A 21,783-nucleotide genomic window follows, 5' to 3' on the forward strand; every position below is an offset into this window, starting at 1 on the left:
GAAACTACCCAACAAAATTATATTGGGCACTGAAGATAAATTTAGATATATACGCCTCTTAATTGATTCATATGCAGACATAAACGTTACATAAAACATTTCTCTGGCCGATTCTAGAACGCAAAGCTGTAAAATATTAACATTACAGCTTATGTAGGCTTATGTCATGAGATCTGTGTTAAATAGTTCATATATATTTTTTATATGTACTTACATTTAAGATTAGTTAAATAACATTTAAGCAATGTACCTTACTTTGTATCAAAAATACCTTAAATCTGCGTTGACCGAACCTGCAGTCATGTCAACCATAATAAGAAATTATTTATTTTGATCCTAAAACTGGTATTGTGAATCTATGATGAAAATGAATGGAAGTGACCTACAAAAAAGGAGAAAGAATTAACGAATATAATTTGGTTTGGTGTTGTTTATGTATTATATATACCTATATCACGCTTTTTACGATTCTGCTGGAAATTTTGTTTCAACCGATACATGGAACTCATTCTCAAATACAGATGTCGTTGTAAACGAATAATACGTGCAGGTATCTCCCACTCTATATCTTATGGTAACATTCTTAATGCAGCACGGAAAGCTCAATACTCCCCCAATAAGTTGAATAGACTAATTCGTAAGTAACATAGTTATGACATCGTTGTCATATCAAAAAAGCATATTTGGTTATAACAATGATTCGCTCATACGGTTTTTACATACAAAATAACAAACTATATTTAAAAGCAGTTATCGCGTGACACGCGTTGTTTCGTTGGTGTATGGCTTATGATGTAAAATGGTTCTCAACCCCACATTGGAAGATTTGGTATATTGGAATATTAATACTACATACGGTGAGGGCTTAACTAGTTTAAGGTGTGTTTAATTCTGTAATTTTTTGTTCCATGGTGACCCGATTTAAATGGGAATGGTTGTGATTGCGCAAGAATACTTTTACGCCGCTGCATTTTAGCGCCTGCCTTAAGTCAGGAATATGGCCTCTGTGTGTATTATTTCATTTTCACTTTTAGTTTACTTTATGATGCTGGAGTATATAATGGCAATTATTTCGCTGTACTTGTTTACATATACCAATTGTTTTTTAATTCCTCTCACGAATTATCTAAGTGAGCATTTAAGTTTATACTACATATGAATTATCAAACTTGGAAAAAATGAAGATACTGACATCTTAGTATAAGTGTTTGTAAGAATTCAGCTGAATGGGAAAACCAGAAACATGCATGCCAAAACCCAATCGATCCGATCTGACAAAGTAATATCACTCGTAGATACTTTCTCTATTTGAAAAGGCCGTTATTTATAATATCGCTCTTCATCATTGGCTTTGCTCATAAATTTCTCAATGGACTCTAAGAAAATGAGGTTTTTAACATGATGCGGAAAATATTGTCTTTTTCTTTTGATTCTGTTGGTGCTAACAGTCAAATTACACTATCAAAATGACGGGTTTTTCATACCATGTTTCACCCACTGCCTAATTCTTACTCTAAACACAATGAAGACATGATTGGAGAGATCCATGTCAACGCAAAGTAGTATAATTGATAGTTGTTATTCATTACAATATCAAAAGGCTGTCTATGTTAAAAGGTAAATTTTATCAAAGTGATTTTCTTTTGTTCAATGTAATGTGTATATCCCATATATGTCAAGTAATATAAAATATGTCTTAAATCGAAAATGAAAATCATTCCAAAGATCACTAACAAAGCAAATAAACCAAAATTCAAGAATTATCTCCCTTTCTTCAATTTTCTTTGTAAATTATTTCTTTTGAATCGTTAAGTTAATCAAAAACCTGCTTTCAGTTTTGAGAAGGATGCATTTGTGATTTGAAATGAGTGAAAAATTTTGAAAACAAAATTTGTCATGTGGCACCACCCACTGCTTGGTATTTGCATGGACTACCTCTTAAAAGTTCCTATAAGGAACTAACTATACTAACTAATTATTTTTGATTAACATAAACACGTTTTTATTTATATATATTATTTCTTTGAAAACGGATGTAGTGAATATTTGATTAAAACATTCTCTTTTTTTACCTAGCTGTTATAAATATTTGGATCACGAAATGCTTGAATATTTACATTTCTAATGCATATGACAATGTTCTGATAACGTCAACTGCTGTTCATGCATGAATACATGACAACGGTGATGTCACGTGTTGTTTGTTTCTGTTGAAGTTAGACAGACTTCTGAGAATTCCACTGTTTCATTAAACTACGTAAAGGTTAACATAATTTGCCTTTCTAAAAATACAAAGAGAAATTGATATCTAGAACAAATATAAAAGAAAACTCAATAAACATAATGAAAATTCCACTGTTTTATTAAACGACGTAAAGGTTAACGTAATTTGCCTTTCTAAACATACAAAGAGAAATTGATGTCTAGAACAAATGTAAAAGAAAACTCAATAAACATAATGACAATCCTGAAAACACTTAACGAAATTGACATTGTTCACATTCGATCATAATATTTTGATGATACTCTCGCATCTAACATTTAAAGCCTAGATAATTATTGAATCTTTATTTTTTTATACCATAGCCTTTTGGAAAGTACTTTAAGGTTCATCATTACCTTTCGACAAAAAGGCCTCTTAGAAATATATTAATTATAGTCTTCCTGCGTACTGATCTGTATTTTAGAACACTTTTTCATTTATTGTCTACATAAACTTACCAAACAAGAAAGATAAGTCTTGAAAAGTACGAATTTCAAGTTCGGTCCATATGATATTTTATCTCAAAAGTGAAACAACCATCAATTTCTTAATGAGAAATATAACAATTTTGTGTTTTATTAGATCCTTGGAATGTATTTTTTTTTATTATAGCCAGAATCTTGATTACCTTGAATATATTTTTTGCATGCATGAGCCATCCCCTGTCTGATATTTTTAAAGACCGATACTTAAATATTAACCTTTGAATCAGCCAAATAGTGTTAAAAATCACAAGTATGAACATTTTGCTTTTAAATAAATACAATACAATAAAACTAACCATTTACCCCTCCCCCACGATATAGGGTTTGTAAGTCTCGTTCTGGTTACAGTTTCCTTTCCGGAATTTCTGATGTAGAACTTATTGAAATCCAAAGACCGGTCTAGATTTTATTGTTTACTTCCGGGAATCGGAACGCTGCAATCACAATGCAAATCTTCTATTTATGCTTTTCTTAACATTTTTATTATGCAGAACTAGATATTTGTCATTTTTTATCAATATTTTTACACAAAAAAATGCTTTTAATATTGAACCCATTGATGTGTTAATGACGAATCTCCATGCATTTGAATGATAGAGTAGGACCCATTCTCATAAAATCACAGAGTCACATGACGAGACTTACATACCCTATAACGAATAAAAAAAAATAACATAAGATAAGGAGTACACTTTATTTCGTTACTACTTCCTGGGATATTCGACTTGATAAATAATGTTTTCATATCGTTCATGACTTGCAAAGTTTCCAAAATTTCTGATCATTCTCATTGGGTCAAATTTTAGCGCAGTCGCGTAGTTGTTTGCAGATGGAGTCATCTAAGCATTAGTAGAGATCACGACCTCATTTTGAAATAAATATCGAGTTTTCAGTATTCCTACAATATTTCTTTACATGAAATAATATCCCCTTAACATATTTCGTTCTGAAATAAATAATTACTTTTGAGTATTCCAATCTTTTATTATATGTTTTAATTTCTTGCTTTTTGAATAAGTAAACGATGTGTATCTGTCGATAATAACTCTATTTATATTAACAAACAAACAAACTAGATCTTTTTTTTAATTTAAAGGCAAATTAAAAACTACTTCAAAACGTTCAATTACGTTTACGTTTTAACTAAATGAGAGTAAAAATAATATAACCGAACACTCATCCGATTTATAATCCAAGTTATCAGTTAACTCCAAAATAAATCTGGCAAAATATATATTACACCGCCGGAGGTTGGTAATTATAAAAAGATCGGTTTCTTTTCAATTGAAAATAATACATTTCGATTAACTGTATCTTTCGTTATCAATACCATTTGTCTCTTGCGAATAAGATGATGTGATTTATCATTATTTTACGGTAATATCACCGGTTTGTCTCCGATACAACTTTGTTCATGTGCCTATATTCAAGCACGTATACCCTCATTTTATATTTTGATACTAAAATTTAACGAAAACTTGACTTCTACAAAAGTGCAAACAACAAAAAACCTTGTTTTTAGCAACTATATTTACTTTAAAAACACCATAAAGTATTTAACATTAAACACTCAATTTACTTTTAATCAATTTTCACCAGAGTATGGCACAAGAGGAATGTCATTGCCGGCTCTCTGTGGTTTGAAGCTACAACAGCCCAGCATGAAGTTGCTGAACGTACGTAGAATTCGTGGTCAGGAGTGCCACACATGACAATCATGTGAAAGTGAAACGTATGATTGTGAGATTAGCTGTGCATAATATGATTGCAATATTTTTCAGTTTACACATGATTATTCTTATGATGAATACTGGTGAATATTATACTAATTTGTTTGATATAATGCATTTTACAACGGTGTATATGTTTTATTGCACTAGTTCAAATAAGATGCATAAAAAATATATAAACTAGTACAATATGAATTTATGAATGTTTGATAAATTGTAGTAAAATTGAAAGGAATGCATTTTTTGTTTGTATTATTTGAAAGACAAATGGAATCGCAATAACTGTCACCAAACACGGGAATATGTTGACCCATATTAAAAGGTCATTGTCATTTTTATAACAACCTGTCAATATCTCATTCAGACGACAACAGTGCAATAAATTTAAAAACGTATTCGGAACGTCTCCGAATTTTGCCGATACGAATAAAAGTTTGCGTGCAAATAATGGGAAATATTGCATGCTTTATTTTCTATTCATTTGATTAGGAAAATATTAGTTACTTTATAATAAACCAACATATGAAAACGTCTATATTCTCAGAACCTGTTGTATGTAATTTAATTTTCTGGATGCACCAAATAAGACAGATTTCGATTTTTTTCTTTTATAAACTGGTTAAAGACACATTTTTTTATTTTTATGTTCAATAGAATTTCCTAGTGTCAAGTGAACATGGAAACATGAAAAAGGTTCTTTGTAATCATTGAAATGTCTTTAACAAGGGTAGTAACTGTAGCAAATCGCTTCCAGTGTAAATACGATTGATGGATTATCGAGAACGGATTCAGAGATTATAAAAAGAAAGGGGATTCTAGATGGGGTCCAAAAAGGTTAATTCTTGGCTCTTTTTTCCGCTCATTTTTCAAAAGTTCTTCCGAAATTGACATATACTTTCCAACAAAGACGGATGGTTGAGTACCAACCCCCTGAAACCACCATTGCATCTGCCTTTTAATAGCTATATTTATAGACGTAAATATTTTCAATTCATTCTTGATTCTCGTGAATGTATACCCATATCAACATCAACATAAAAAAGCTCTATTTATTTCTCCTTGATTACTACAATCGCTTCAACGACTACGACGTATTATATGTATGTTTTATTCCCCTTATTGATATTCGCAGAAAGATCAAATTCAAAGATTTCTAAATGATATTGTGAAGAAGGTCATTCAACCTCTGATAAACAGTCAGCTCTCTTTTTGAAATGTATGTCTATTATTTGAATACCATAATGTATTTTACATCCAAACCGTCAATGTTAAGTAAACATTTAAAATACAAAATATAGCTCATGTTAATTTAGCAAATTCCGGTATGCTGAACCCGTGTTTCAAAGTCATCGACGACATCAAAACTAAATACATAGAAAGACCAAAAGCCAAAAATGAATTTGATATGAAAATTATGAATTTTATATAAGAAATACTCAAAACAAAAGGTATCTAAATTAGATGCCGAAGCCAGCACTGAGTAGCTCTACAAGGTGTAATACAGGGAATGCAGCGTCACTGATTTAAGGCTCTTGAATTTCGTAGTCCTACAAATTTCGGTTAGTATGCTTTAAATCAGGTCAGAGAAGTCTGATTAATGGGCCGGTGAATACCATCAGAGACCTTTGGTCTAACAACCTTGGTAACTTCCGAGTGATTGCTTAATACAAATATACCACTCATATCAAGATTGAAAAAATCGGTATGCTATGCGCTTTCCAAGGACTAACTTCTTCGAAAACTGATCTAGAAGTTGTTCAATGCTTTTGACAGAACAGCAGAATGGCTTAGTCATTTCATTTTTGTGATTACAAATGAAATAGAGCAATAAGAACTTGAATTACTTACATCAGAGATGTTCTTTAACGGCTTTTCAGTGGATTTCTGCTATTTCAAATCCATATTATACCATTATGATTCTTTTAATACTGTATATTTACATGTACTTCCATTTTGGAAACAGAGCCGTTGTCAAATTATCACTGTTTATTATCAATCAACCAACCAATCAATCACTCAATTTTATTCAGGTAACATCAATCATAATTACAATATAAAACAGATGTTAGCAATTTAAAACTATCTATATGCAACACACATTATCATATATAAAAGTATAAACATGTATATATTCTTTATATTAATTGCCTTGGATAACCATAAAGCTATATCAGCTTTATTCCAATGGGGTCCCTCTTTTTGAAGAGTAATCAAAGGAACCAAGGTTACAGCGGTAATCAAAAGAATGTAATCCTCGGACAAAGACCCGACATGGAAAACAGACATACACAGAAAAAGAACATAAAGTAACTAAAATCATACATACAAAATAACAAAAGCAAATGAGCAACTCGGACTCCACTAAAAACTGGGACAATGGACCAGGAGCACCGGTAGGGTAAGCGCCATCTGCTTTTCGAGAAACACCCACCGAGTTGCTCATAAAAAGTCACACAATATATAAATTATATAATATTATTATATAGATAGCAGTGTTTTATCGAATGGGCCCAGTGTAATAAATTTCGATAATTCACACTGTGGAATGTAATCGGTAATTTCACTCTCGAACTTTCTCCCACCAAAACGTCACAACTTCAATATCAATCCATCGTTCCCAAATTTGAAACTTATGTTGAAATAAGCAACGTATAATGGAGGAAATCTATATAATAAATATGATAATCATATCGTGAATTACCAAAATATGATCACTTACGCCAAGAACGCAGTAAGATTTACCTGTGCGCGGAACAAGTTCCGCACACTCGTTAAATCTAGGCGCTCTTCGGCACCCGTGATCATATTTTGGTTATTCACTCCTTCCAATTAATTATCCTATAATCTTTTCAACTTTACAGAGATCTTAAAAGTTTGTGATATTACGATACCATCAACAGTTAATTTAGATTTATTTAAATTAATTGTATTTTAGTCCAGTAAATCTGAAACGACGAATCAGGAAACAATATATGTAGAAATATCTTCACAAAGACAAACATTATAAAAAAAGATAATTCAAGAATCCACAATTCTTACCGTAGAACCAACGAATGGGCGGAAGTACAGTTATCTACTACGCTTCTTCTGATAAAAGAATGGATATATAGTAAAAGATGAATAAACAAAAACAATAAAACCATTTCAAGTATAAAAGAGTAGTAAAACTAGGTTATTGTCCCTTTCCCACAAAAAGAAGGAATATAATATTCCTTTTTTTTTTCAGAAGACAATTCTTGTCGAGTCTGACGTGAACTTAATACATAACAATTTTGAAGAAGAAAACGTTAAGATCTACTATACTGACATATTTCCCTATACCATCTGGTGACAGACCACACCCGGCAGCCAAAAACCTGTAGTTTCAAAGATAGTGTTGTCTAATAAATTTGGCATCGATTAGATTTTGTGTTCTATACTTTTTTTTAAGTAAGTATCTTGCTTCTTTCAAGCATGATGAAATACCGTATTTAAGTTTAATCAAACCAGACTGAAAAGGTTTCCTCAGAATAAAGGGAGATATTAGGACATTATTTGCTACTTTATACATATAAATGTATTACATGCTGCCTGATACCAGATAACATTTTCATGGTTATAAAACAAAACAAACTGTGATATGGTACAAAAAGTCGACCAATTTTGGAAAAAGGTTTGACAATGCAAATGAAAAATCACAAGTGTTCTTCTTTCGTCAATTTAAAGCATCTGCTCAAGATATGAAGAAAGGCAGACTAAAATGGTTACTTAATTTTTAGAAAGAGATGAATTTATCAAAATATACATATGAAAGTATAGATTATCGTTGAGAATTATATCAGTTTTAGTCAGCAGTAATAAGTAATATTATAGGACACTATATTTTGTCACCCTTCACGTTGTTTAAAGAAAACGGTTGATGTCTCTGAAGATTGCTCAACTTCACCGGAGAGTAAATTACACGTGCCATCCTTATTGTCACGTGTCCATGCCCAACAGTTGACATCACCACTACATTGCCATGCGCAGTCAGATTTTGATACATTAAGTGATCTCAATGTTTGAAAAATAGGACATCCAGGGTTTTTTGAATACGAGTTACACATCTTGTCTTCTCTTGGACATTTGTTAACATTGTCCTGTTCAGCTGAAAAAAATAAAAAAATTGCTTTTAATATTTATCAATAAAATATAGATATACTAGTGTGAACTATTTTCAATGTAAAGGTGTTATTACCAAGTGAGTCAGGTGCATACAATATTGCGAACTTTGAGTTTTGTTTTCCCTATTTTGGCATTATAGGTCTTGCCACAAAAAAGGGAAAAAACTGCCTCTGTGAGACCTTAAATGCGAGAATAAATTGTGCTTTCTTCGATTATCATTATTATTCGACATAAGGCATGCTTGCACATTTAAAACTGTGCAAAATAAAATTATAGAAGAAATCGCACGGAAAGAAGGTGCGAATTGATTTCCTTATTCCAGAATATGATTAAATCAAGTATTAATGTGAATGTATATCTAATCATGTTCTGTTATACTCATTAAATTAAAACGTAATGAAGATGATGTTTCAAATATTTCAAATAAGCCAAGCAGAATTTTGATATATATCCGGTCTTTTAAGGTTTACAGTATATTCTATACAGAAAATAAGCTCTACTATACCTCTCGACTGGAACTTCCAATTTAATGAATATCCACCAGCAATTCCAATATCTAATATTTTGAATGGACATGGATTTCTCCAATACATAATTAGATTCTCATTGTACTCTGGACCTTTTCCAACTTTAATTGTATCACCACACCAGCTGATCCAAAATTCCCGCCACTGGTTCTCCGAAAGTACTACGCTATGTATTTCTACCTTTTTATGTTTAGCGAAATAATTGTTTTTTGAAAGCGTGTCATTTACTAATAAGATTGAGGATATTGTGTTTCCCCGATTTCCAATTAAAACATAATAGTAAATTATCTTATTTTGCAATGCCGCCGAAACTGTGTCTAAAAAGAGTCGAGCACCCCGTCTACCTCGTAATTGGAATCTTAAAAATTTGTTGTTCAACGGCAAAACGTCCTTATCAGATAGATAGTGTTGTCTCAACACGTTAGTTATACTTTGTGCTGTTGTTGACAATGCTACGTCGTAGCTATATGATTCTGAAATAAATCAAACTTTTATATAGTTATAGTCTATAGATTATAATCAAACGAGATTTTAGCTAAGTTTTATTGTTTCGATAGTTTACTGAAAATAACTATGGCAACAAACAGCAAACATCATAATTTGAATTTTCCATTTACTGTAAACATATTAATTTTTCGCCTTTTCCCCAATGATTGAAAAACGCGAAAGATAGATCCTGCGAAATTAAATTTTAACACTTGACATTCTTTAAATCTTCTTAAAATGATACTCTCGAACATGCATAATTGACAGCATTTCCAAAGATTAGCAACCGCGAAAATTAATCCGTTAGAAGAATTTTTCAACAATTTTAGTAAACTTCTTGGTTTGTGCGCCTAATTCGACTGTTTCAATTATGTTTTAGTCTTTTTAAAAACCAATACATAATAACGTGCATTTAAGACATCTTTCAACTCTAATGTTAAAACTAAACCGATTACACAAATAAAGATAATAATTAAACATTTGCATTTTTACAATAATTAATAAATGATGTTCAAAATATGTCTTATAAGTATCCTTCTGGGGCTGCCAAGTCGTTAAGAAATTAAAACTCTTTTACTCATTGACATTCTTTACATCTACTTACCAATTTTCGGTGTAATCGAACAAATACATGCCAGTAAAAATGAACCTTTTGCTATCATAGTTAGGAAATTGATATACATGAAATAGTCAATGTTCGTCAAACTTCTGTTATTTGATAATGAAATTTTAATGTGTGATGGTAAGTTATTATAAAATCGTATTACGTTTACGGACTTAGTTAACAATAGATCGAACAAGCATACTTTTATCACAAAGGAAATGGTTTCGCATTTTTGAAATCAACAATTTACTCAATCTAGGTAGAAATTTCAGTAGCTTAATTTAATAATAATTTATCAACTGTGCTGAAATTTTGGTTAACTTTCCTGGATGTTCAAGCAAAATCATCAATATATATTTTACAAGTACTCCTGTACTTTCCGAATATCAAGTCGGGAAAAGGGAAATCAAGTGAACCGAGATTCGAATCAAGAAGAGAATAACCCACAGATAACGATTAGACAAAATAAGTAGACACAAAAATTCAAAGAACATAATATTCTTCAGCAAAATAACACGCACATAGAAACTAAAGTAAATGATCGACAGGACGCCACTAAACACTGGAGAATGGACCAGGTGCAACGGTAGGGTAAGTGTCCCTTCCACTTCAAAAATACCCTCTGATTTACTCATAAATTTAAATTTCGGGAAGGCATTAATACTCAAGTACCCTAGGGCAATCCTTATATTTTCCTTCATGAATTATTGCTGTCATCAATGATGTATATACATGTACGAGTAAAACAAATAAAAGTATATTAACACCACTCAGAGTGCTACTTAAAGATTTCTCAAGTAAGATTTCAAGTTTTAAGACTCTGAGTTAGAAAACATTGAAATATCATATAAATGTGTTTGAGATTTTTAACTCTGTCTAATGGTGTTTAATTCCTTTCTCTCTTTAAGAATAATTTTGTGATGATATCGGCGATTCAGAGTGCCCTGCTAACTGCTACTTTTTGTATTTACACGAAACCATACAACGTTTTAATGCAAAGCCACAAAGTTAAGTGATTTATCACACTCGTGTGTGCGAAAAGGTAATAATAATACAAAACCGAAAATAGTTATATCCTGGTAAAAAATGTATTACCTAATGTTTGCGAACAAAATTTTATAAATAATGTCAATCTACACAATAACTCTTTGGACAGGTCTTTATTGCTGATAGATGCAACACTGTCGCTTCAAAAATTCCACGATTGTAAACATAACATTATAAATCACGGTGCTGTATCAGTTCCAACGATGAAAAACTGTCATGTTCATCCCGATGTTTGATAGATTTTGTGATACTCATTATTTTGTCATTTTCCTTGTTTTGATTGTTCGAAGCTGTTTTATTCAAGTTCTTTTAATAAATTAATAAATTAATAAAATTAATAAATCAAGAAGGAGAACACAATACTCTTTAGGTTAAGTATAGATCTCTCCGATATATTTCATTATCACGATGATTGCTAAATCAAAGAAACTATTCAGTGAATTCCTTCACTCAAAATTTTCATCTGTATTAATTATCTCTATGTGACAAACCTATGCATAATTAATTTCACCATTAAGTATATAATTGATTTCTGACAGATATTATAATTATATAAAGAATCAGCTTTTTGTTGAGTAAAATTCTATTTCACCACTACTATCCTCTCATCTGTCGTAGATCTATATTTCCAAATTGAATTTTTTAATTATAATGTTGTCAACAAAAACGTTATATCTCAAAACCTCTTAACGTTCGATAGCCCTTGTTTGTTTACATTAAATACAACATAATAGCACAATACCTTTTAACTATAATCATTTACCCCGTTAAACAAATTTTACAAAATTTGTACAGCATACAAGGAATAAATATTGTCCATAAAATGCAGGTGACTACATCAATATTTTCTCATTCAATATGGTGAAACCTTCCTTAACCGAACCATGAATAATCAGATTCCCTGTCTGAACAAGACACTATTCAAAGTCCCATTATATAAATTTCAATGTATTACTAACTTTGTAAACTCAACTACTGTCCGAAAGGGGTTAAGTTTAGACAGGTGTCACTGTACACCGACCAAGAAATATTAATTTTGTTTCACTACTCTTGTTTTTTGTCTATAAATGGCGAGCCGCATCTATATACTCTGCTTCATTTTAGGGTCAACATGTCAAGCATGCTATTGAATTGTTTTTTAATTGTCTTGAAAAAAGTCATTAATTTTTAAATGTATCCGAATTGGTGCAGTAAATATTAATAAGATAATAAATTGAAATGGCTTAATAACTAAAATATGATAAAGAGTGCCGAAAAAACGCATATATTTAACTATTGTGCGGAACTTGTCCCGTGCATTAGTTAACTCCTGATGGGTTCTTGGCACGAGTGATCATATTTTGGTTATTTACGTTAATCAATTGATTATCCTGTTTGTTATAAAGAATTCCTCCATTATTCGTTGCTATTTTCAACATAAATTTTCAATTTTGTGAACGGCGTATTGATATTTGTGTTGTGATATGTTGTCGGGAGTGAAATTACAAAATGTATTTCCCTGTGTGAATTATCGAAATAATTTTTACACTGGGAACATTCGGTAAATCTATAAAATAATAAAGTACAAATTCATTCTTTACATTTTAAGATTTTTGGATATTGGCCTTCTTATGTATTTGGTTCTAAGCTGCTTATGAGACGCCCACCCCCCTGGAAACACCTTTACAACTTTGAATTATTTACACAAAATTGATATTTTCAAAGTTAAAAGTAATAACCATGTCAGTGATACAGACAAATATATTAAATCATTTTATATCAAGCCTTTTAAAACATTTCAAAATGCTTTTATGCAAGGAAAGTAATTGCAAATACAAGAGGATTACAACAAAAGAATGGAAGAAAGAAAAAGAAAAAAACAAGGAATAATAAAGAAGAATTAATTGGCACTGAACCCTTTTTGTAAAACATAAATACTAGAAATTAAATGTACCAATACAAAATACTTGAAGTCTACCATGGTGCCTATTAGCTTCTCTAGGAGATCTGCCCAATCTGAAAACCTCCCAATTATGTTATAAATGTGAAAGTTGCATAGCAAATTTGTAGCCGTACCCTCGGCGGGAATCGAACTTCTACCAATGTGACATTTATAACTACATCAACGGTCCTAGACCATATGGCAAGATAGGCGATTCAATACATTTGGTTGTACTGATAGTTCATATAGGTGGTGTGTTATTTGTTTATTATCCTGGTCTGTGTGTCATTTCACAAAGCTAGCGTAAGACATACGTTCACATAAGTTCCACTTGTTTGTTAAGGATGTACGTGTACGTTAGTTTTACAAGTGCCTTGTGGTCGCCCGGTCTAGGTTATGGACATACAGAATAATGGCGGTTTTAAGGTTGAGACTTGAACAATTGGAGTTTACACAAACAAGCTCCGAAACAGCGTCTGATGTTCAAAATTCTGTTTGGACACTGCAGCCAACCTCCTCAGAGAATGCAAGAATCTATCAAAGTCGAGACGAGGTGAATGAATTTACGCGACTGTATACGATTACCAACGATGTTTGATTTGAATAATGTCCAAAATAGCCTTCAGCGATTAGTAAGTGTGGGAACAAACTACTGCCGCTGCATCAAACTTGGAGGTAAACAGAGCGAGATATGATATTCTGTCGGCGACGTCACATTCAATTTGACGTTTTTCTGTCGGCGACGTCACATTCAATATGACGTTATTCTGTCACCGATGTCAAAGCCAATTAGACGCAATGGTGTCATCGGAGGAAGTATCAAGAGAACCAATATCATAGCGGAAATCAAAGAATGTAATCCAGGGACAAAGACCAGACATGGAAAACAGACAATCACAACAATGAACACCAAGTAACTAAAATAATACGTACACAATAACAAAAGTAATAGAACAACTCGGACTTTGGTTAAACCTGGGGGCATTGACCAGATGCACCAGTAGGGTAAGCGTCCTCTGCATTTCTAGAAATACCCACCGAGTTGCTCATAAACAGTCAAGTCCTGTGTATACGAGAAAAGAAAAACTATGACACATTGAACAAATCAGTTTTCATGGTGCAGATGAATACACAGTAACGACCCACGATTCATAATGACGACCATAAAACTTCTGTAGTGTTGACTTCAATCTTGTAGCAACATATTCCAAAAGCCTAATTGTAAGAAGTCTAGCGCGATACAAAAAGCCTGCGTAGTTACGGCAAGCTTTGGCAATAGCTAATATTTTCAAGAATCACTCCAGTAACCCGAAATAGAAAGTATCAGGCAGTAAGAACAATGAATGAATGTTAAATTTCCAGTATATCCCATTTCTCGTTTGATCATAGTTATCTTTTTCACATTTACTTTATTAACAAAGTTATGTTGCTTGAAAAGTAGCATCCTAATGTTTCATCAATTGACATGGATTCTCACATATAGAGTATATTCTGACATAATAATACATTTGAAATGCAGTACGATTCAGTCGAACTGACCCAATTTAATGTTATAATTTAAGAAATTATGAATGAGTAGTTGCTTAATACAGTAAGCGTTTTAATGTTATGGTAATCTAAATGCCTAGCTTTCCGACCCATTTGAGCCCCTACCGTAGTGAAATTTCACTTCTCAGGCTTATTGAACAAATCTTACTTCGCACGAATTTTAGGAAGACATAAGTTGAAAGTGGTTTTAACATTATGTTTACCCTTACAACTCCTTCATTCACGCTTTAGTACTTTACTTACGATTTCCAAAATTCGTTTTTACCGACAAACATATACCACAAACGCGAAGTATTTTTATTGCTCACCGATTGCGGACGGTATGCAGATTAGATACATACATAAATATATATGCATGTCGGTTTAAGTTTGAAATGATGAAATGGGAATACAATTGTTTTATGCATGTGACAACTATGATACGCAGCACATATAAACAGAACAATGTAACATTTTACACAAGTCGTAATATACATGTCAAGGACCTCGGTGTAAAATTTAACAATATCTTTATAGTTAGATCCAAGTACTGTTAGTTGATACCTCGATCGGATTAAGGCAAATACGTTTATAAACAATCTACTCACAATACTACTTAATCTCCAAAGATAATACAGCTTTTAAATAGTATAAACTTTCCATTTATACCGTTTACAAACCCTCTTCCCGATCTGTGCCAAATTCCCCGTTGCGAATAGGAAAATTCAATTTCTCATATAACCCATATTGCTTTATTCATTATTGTATTATTACACTATCAAATAAATTTACATATTTTTAATTTTCAACCCTTTATCTAATGGATTTTAAGGTAAATAAACAATTTCAAAACCGATTCCCAATTCTCTAAATTCAAAATCTCCATCCTCTATAAAAATACCAATCCCTTATATACCATAGAATATGGATTTTTCTCAAGCAGGTACTGTGATTCATTCTAATCATAAATAGTTCAATATTTCTGCTATAAATTATAAAAGAAGCGAAACTCTCATACTCGTTCCCCAATTTTTTAAACTATTGCTTAGCATCATTTCTGGAAGAATATGCATCAGGCAATTGATACTACTAATTAAATTTTATTAACAAAGGCAGAATTACATATTATGCAATAAAATACCTGGTAATACGGCAACATAATCGAATATGTTAATTTCAATTTTTAAGCAATTTAACAATAAAAAATGAAATAATTCACAGGTACGAACAAGGGCCAGGCAAAGGAATAACCCAAACTGGGATGTAGAAAAACACTTCAATTATCGTAGTTCATGACATTAGGGACGTGAAATATTTTGCCCTCATATTTGGATGAATTTTTTTATCCATCCAAATAAAAATACTTGAAAGGTTTTCAGGTTTACTTAGACCCATGCAAGGATCCATACTTAATTAAGTCCCATGGCTAAAGCTACAGCAGAGTTTACATTTTGAAAGGACATTCAAGTCTTTATATCTATACTTATTGACCAGCTGAGTTAAATATGATAGAAGTGCCCATATATTACTATATGTAAAAATAACTGAACCAATACGGAAATACATGCCAAATTCGGACAGACTAAACATGATTATTCTACTTCCGATAGTCAGCAAAATCTATAAAATATCCACAACAAATTAATAAAATAATTATGTTAAAATTTGTAAGTAACTATATCATTTGACAAGAGCGCCATCTATACATATTAACAGACAGAACATGGCGAACAGCCCAATAACTAAATTTCTTAGTTTACACATCTGGTTAATAAAGGTGAAATAGAATGTTTATTTTCGTTTAGTCCTGTGATATATATGTCGTATTGGGCCTCAGATAGCTATTCTAGGACTCGGTGTTGCTTCGGCCCAATACAGCTATTCTTGGTCAAATAAATCTGTCCTTAGACATAATACAGGACTAATATAAACAAACTCATTAACATTATAATATCAGACAGCAGGTGATTCAGAAATCACTTCTGTTTCTCATTCCGAAACAGTTGAAATTTTAGATGAAGAGAAATAAGCCGAAAAAAAACGTAACCCTCGAGTTGATAGCTCAGTTATACAAAGCCTGTGGAAAAATGAGTCTGTTTTAATGTCAGTCTACAAAAAGAATGAAAAACTCCATCAACATTATGAAAATGGTCAATTGAGCTAAAAAGCGTTCTTCAATCAAAAAATCAATAATCTTTATTATTAATATGATTTAAATTCATAAACTTAGTTTTTAATATCTGATGAAGTTTGATTTGAACCGTACCAAACATTGTGACGTCGCGTCCTTTAACACACCCAGTATCCCATGACTAATATGATGAGGTTTCGAGAAAATCTTACATCGGATGTTATCATTTTAGCATTTTTCCTTGTTTTTTTTTACTGTATAATGTTTCTATTAATATATTTAATGCTCTAACTGATTTAAAATATACCCTACGTTTAAATGGTATTCATAACCCTTGAACTTTCTTAGTAAAGGATAAAATGAAGCTGAAGTAGAGTTCCAATGACCCCTGTTGACCTGTAACTGCATCCTGATGTAATACGTATCAACATGCATGCTTATAGGCTCTGTTGTACAGGATGTGAAATAATTCACAGGGCGAAGGCACATAATCATTATAAATTCGCAAAGCTGCTTCCGGTGTACTGTACCTATTAGCTTATTATGGTGGGGTTAGGCCTAAGTGTGACAAAGCTAATATACCCTTGAGAAAGTACAGATATTGTACTGTCGTCTAGAGTGTTTGAATTTTCTCTAATGTTCTAATTCTAACGATTTTCCGATGCCTTAATATTGAGAAGCGTTCTCTCATATGTCATAATTTGAGAAGAAAAAAATACTTCAACCAACTGAGCTTTTGTTATGAATGATTAGCTATTTATTTATTTAGTAAAGAATACAAAAAACTTAATTGTTTACAGTAAATTACAATGATCAAAATAGATCACAATATATTTCAGATATCCATAGTTGATAACAGTCATTTTCTTCTCATTTCATTTTCAATTCAGATAGAATGCATGCCGATAAATAATGCAACACGTTTCGTAGCACAAACACTTGTTTTAATAAACCATTACAACAATAAAAATTACAAACAGTAGCCAATTTTCTACACTCAGGGTCGGCATCGTTAATTATTAGTTGTTATCAGTTTTTAGGATTTATTTTAGTTTTCAAGGTTATACTAGTAATATAAATTGTGCAAAGCCACCGTGTTTACTCAACTATTAATTTATAAATCACATTAATCCTTCTACTGAATAATAAGATATTAATTTATTTTACACAGTTTAAGTTGATTTCAAAGATGCCTATACATATTTCTTTTTCTCTTTTTTTTTCTTTTGCTTTCCATGTGTACATACATTGTGTTGCTCCTTACATCCTTTACTGATTTTTATTTGTTATTCTCATGAGCATTTTATATTATTTTATTGCATTTAGTGATAGCCCACGCTTAGTTTATAGGGTAACTGTATCGTTCCTGAAAGTTAAGCTCGATTGATAACGTTTGCTGAACACTGCTAGCTCTTAGCATAAAGTATATGCATGATGGCAATTTACCTTGCAAAAGTGCCCCTCTCATATCGTCCGTGATAATGTGCGCCCATGACTATTTGTGTTCAAAGTATAGGTACGACTTTAAGAGATATTCAATTGTCATTTCCTAACATGTAATTACTAATTCCTTCTCTTAGGAGCAGATACCATTTGAATCAACTTTTTTATTTCCAGTTGGATTTGTATAAGTAGAAAATAGCAAAAAAATGTTGCTATAAATTAATGAAACAATTAGGCAAAACTAAAATAAATCTGAATATCCCCATAAAACGAAATAAATAAACGTTTTTTCTTTTAGAATTCCTTTACACTAGTTTGCCCTATGACGTTGCACTTCGTCTAGGAAATACATGAAACATGGAAATAAAAAAATATTCAGTAAGCAGAATAAGTCAAAACTAATGCAAAATGATAGGGGAGAAAAAACACAACACCAAACGACACAAGACAATCATGATGAAGGAATATGTTGTAGTACCATATTATACTAAAATAATATGATTACGTAAGTGTGGGTCTCTGTTAGTATCAGGCAGTGGGTGAAACATGGTATGATAAAACCCACTTTTTGAAAATTGAGTTATCATTTTGTTGAAATGCAATGAAAATATAGTTCAAGGACATATCCCTCTGTCATAACATCATTTTTGTAACATTGTTTTGAAAAATTTCTGAATAACTTCAGTGATGCAGAGATCAAATAATAGTTTTTTCAAATGGAGAAATCATCATGGAGTGAAATTATACTCTCAGATTGGTGGGTTTTTACATGGATGTTTCTGATTTTTCCCATTTTGCCTGATTCCTACAAAAACTTACCCTTGAGGGATGCATTGAAAAAAACATGCAGATTTTTGGAGAGACATATCTTTGCGCCTTTTTTTTTCGGTCGATCACATCGTGACCTTAAACATCCAAACGAGGTAGTATTGTTTCGCGGAGTTCATTGATGACCATGGCCATTTTTTTGTAAAAGATTATATTAGATATATTTCTATTATCGAGACAATAATTCAATATTCCAAAACAATATTCCATCTTATTCAAAAGGCCCCAAAATAATACTTATATATTGTATAAATATATATAAATGCCTTTTTTATACATTAATGTTTAATCTACGTTGCAAATATAATGCAATTATGTATTTAATCTTTGTATTTTGTTAATGATAGAACTTCTATATGTTGATTATGATCTTCTTACATATTTAATTTTCATGCTGCTGACGAGAGGTTACTTCTTGAAACACGTGTACAGCATATCAAAATTTACAGTATATAAAACTGGTATTTTTTGTATTCTTTTATGAATAAAAATGGGTCTATTTTGCACATCATAGTTTGCATAGTGTATAATAGAGTAATGAAGGGAACCAAGGTTATAGCAGTAATCAATCGAATGTAATCCAGGGACAAAGACCAGACATGGAAAGCAAACATACATAACTAAGAACATAATGCAACTAAAATCATACATTCAAAGTAATAAAAGCAAATGAGCAACTCGGACTCATCTAAAAACTGTGAGCATGGACTAGGTGCACCGGTAGGGTAAGCGTCCTCTGCTTTTCTAGAATGCATTATTATCAATTGTTTATCAGTAGATGTTTTTAGATGGTTTAAAGCAGCAGAGCAATTCTTTTCAACTTTGAATCGCTTGTAACTTATGTCAGTCTTTCATATCATCAGAAGTGTTATTTTGTATCCGAAATAATGGTGAAAATGCATTAGTTCATTTTATTTTGATTTGACTAAGTTACTTACTGTTAATTGTGTTCTTGCGTTTACGCCATCTATTTCGCCAAAGGCGGAACAGAACAAGGTAGTTATAAGTTCTTTTTTAGTTAGACAATCACTTTTCATTGAAATCAGGTCGAGGGTCCAGAAATTAATAAAAAAGGAATGGGGTTTTAGGCTACCATTTGCTCGATTATGCCGATATCGTTTTAATTTTTATTTTGACAAAAGTTCATGCAAAGAATGTTAATTCAAATCACTTTCTCAATCAACAGCATGTAAACAATCGAATTTCGACCCTCTTTACTACTGTTCCCCATAAACAAATTCAGAACAGTCTAAAAACTTCCATTCATCACTGTGCAATTTTAAAAAAGAAAAATTGAAAACGCGGACACAAATACTTTTTAGAGATAATGCATACTCCCTTGAACTATCCGAAATCGGAAACTGAATACATCGATAATGAAATCTTCACGATGTTGATTTTATTTTGTAGAATATCATTTGATGAAAATGAATTATACTTTCATTGAAGTGCACTGCAAATGAATATTTTAGGGCCAGATAACAATTTAAAATAACACACTAGTTTCTAAAGTTCTTAATTAATTGGGAAAATTCTCCAATAATCCGCAGTGAATACGAGTAATCAAGGGAACCAAGTTATAGCGATTATCAATAATAAGGGTAATAATAAATTTACCGAACACTAATTCCAACCACAATTAGGTGAAGTTCAAAATAAATCTGATAAAATAGATATGGTTCACTGGAGTAGCTGGTATCACAATGGACCTGACCTGGTACTGACATTTCAAACGAAATTGGTTTTACAACGTAAAACCTGCCCTTTCCATTGCAGCGTGAATATACTAGTAGTGATTCAAATGTGTATTTGCATGCTGTAGTGTCGTAATTAGTAAATCAGTTGTCATATCAGTACAAAGAATAATTTACAAAAGACATTCATTACACATTGTAAAGAAGAAACTGTGCGTTATTTCAACCAAGGACTGATATCCAAAAAGAAATAGTAAGAGACCGAATGTAGACATTAAATAGTGCTAAATTTTAAATGAGATCCAGTCCTTCCCTGAGTGAAAGTTTATTATTACAATTTTTATTCACATGTATGTTTAAGATTTTCCATATTTTGCCTGATTCTTATTATTGCACTTAAGATGTTGTTATTGGATCACAATACCATTATTCATTTCATTGGAACACTTTATTTCATTTCAAAGATGAATAAATATTTGTAAAAACAATGATAATATAGTCAATAATATATTAACAATAATGACATCGTTGTTTACCTTACAAACTATCAGCAAGATTATTAAAAAGTATATTATTCTGTTTATTTTAAAAAAACAAAACATTTTCTGCTCTTCCTATGTAGCGTACAAAATGTTCTTTGTAATGCATATTTTATTCCAGATCCATTCCGATCTAAACATATCTTAATTTTACACCATTCTCATTTACGATAACAACGCATATGAGACAGTGCTATGTTCAAATCTGAGTTTGAAAATTTGTCAAACTTTTGCAAAAGTTGTGAGTGATCACATTGGTAATTGTGTATTTTAAAACAATATATATTTCCTTATTATTAATTATGCAATAGTACATGCAACTATAATTTGTTCATACTTTTCCAAAAAGTACACAGTGTAAAGGAAGAAAGGGGTTTAACAGATATCAAGGGTTAAGTACAGGAAAGTGACAAGT

At 31.6% G+C, this 21,783-nt stretch overlaps 1 protein-coding gene across 1 annotated transcript; it reads right to left on the bottom strand.

The window, feature by feature from the left end:
• Positions 1-6,486: 6,486 nt before the first annotated feature.
• Positions 6,487-10,335, bottom strand: LOC148617192 (uncharacterized). Its single transcript, XM_088584658.1, has 3 exons — positions 10,239-10,335; positions 9,127-9,621; positions 6,487-8,604 (listed from the first exon to the last, which is right to left on the bottom strand). Exons 1-3 carry the CDS (start codon positions 10,315-10,317, stop codon positions 8,345-8,347), a joined length of 834 nt encoding a protein of 277 aa, XP_088440784.1. The 5' UTR covers positions 10,318-10,335; the 3' UTR covers positions 6,487-8,344.
• Between the last annotated feature and the right edge of the window lie 11,448 nt (positions 10,336-21,783).

This window comes from Perna viridis, chromosome 5 (genome assembly GCF_037379345.1).
Source record: "Perna viridis isolate PV_CMFRI_1.1 ecotype Kerala chromosome 5, ASM3737934v1, whole genome shotgun sequence".
NCBI classification, from domain to species: Eukaryota; Metazoa; Mollusca; class Bivalvia; order Mytilida; family Mytilidae; genus Perna; species Perna viridis.

Excerpts from the sequence above, each read along its gene's own strand:
- LOC148617192 (XM_088584658.1), bottom strand. The coding sequence starts at position 10,317 with ATGTATATCAATTTCCTAACTATGATAGCAAAAGGTTCATTTTTACTG. Across the intron at positions 9,622-10,238 it reads TTCGATTACACCGAAAATTG|AATCATATAGCTACGACGTA; the intron begins GTAAGTAGATGT and ends GATTTATTTCAG. Across the intron at positions 8,605-9,126 it reads TTGGAAGTTCCAGTCGAGAG|CTGAACAGGACAATGTTAAC; the intron begins GTATAGTAGAGC and ends TATTTTTTTCAG.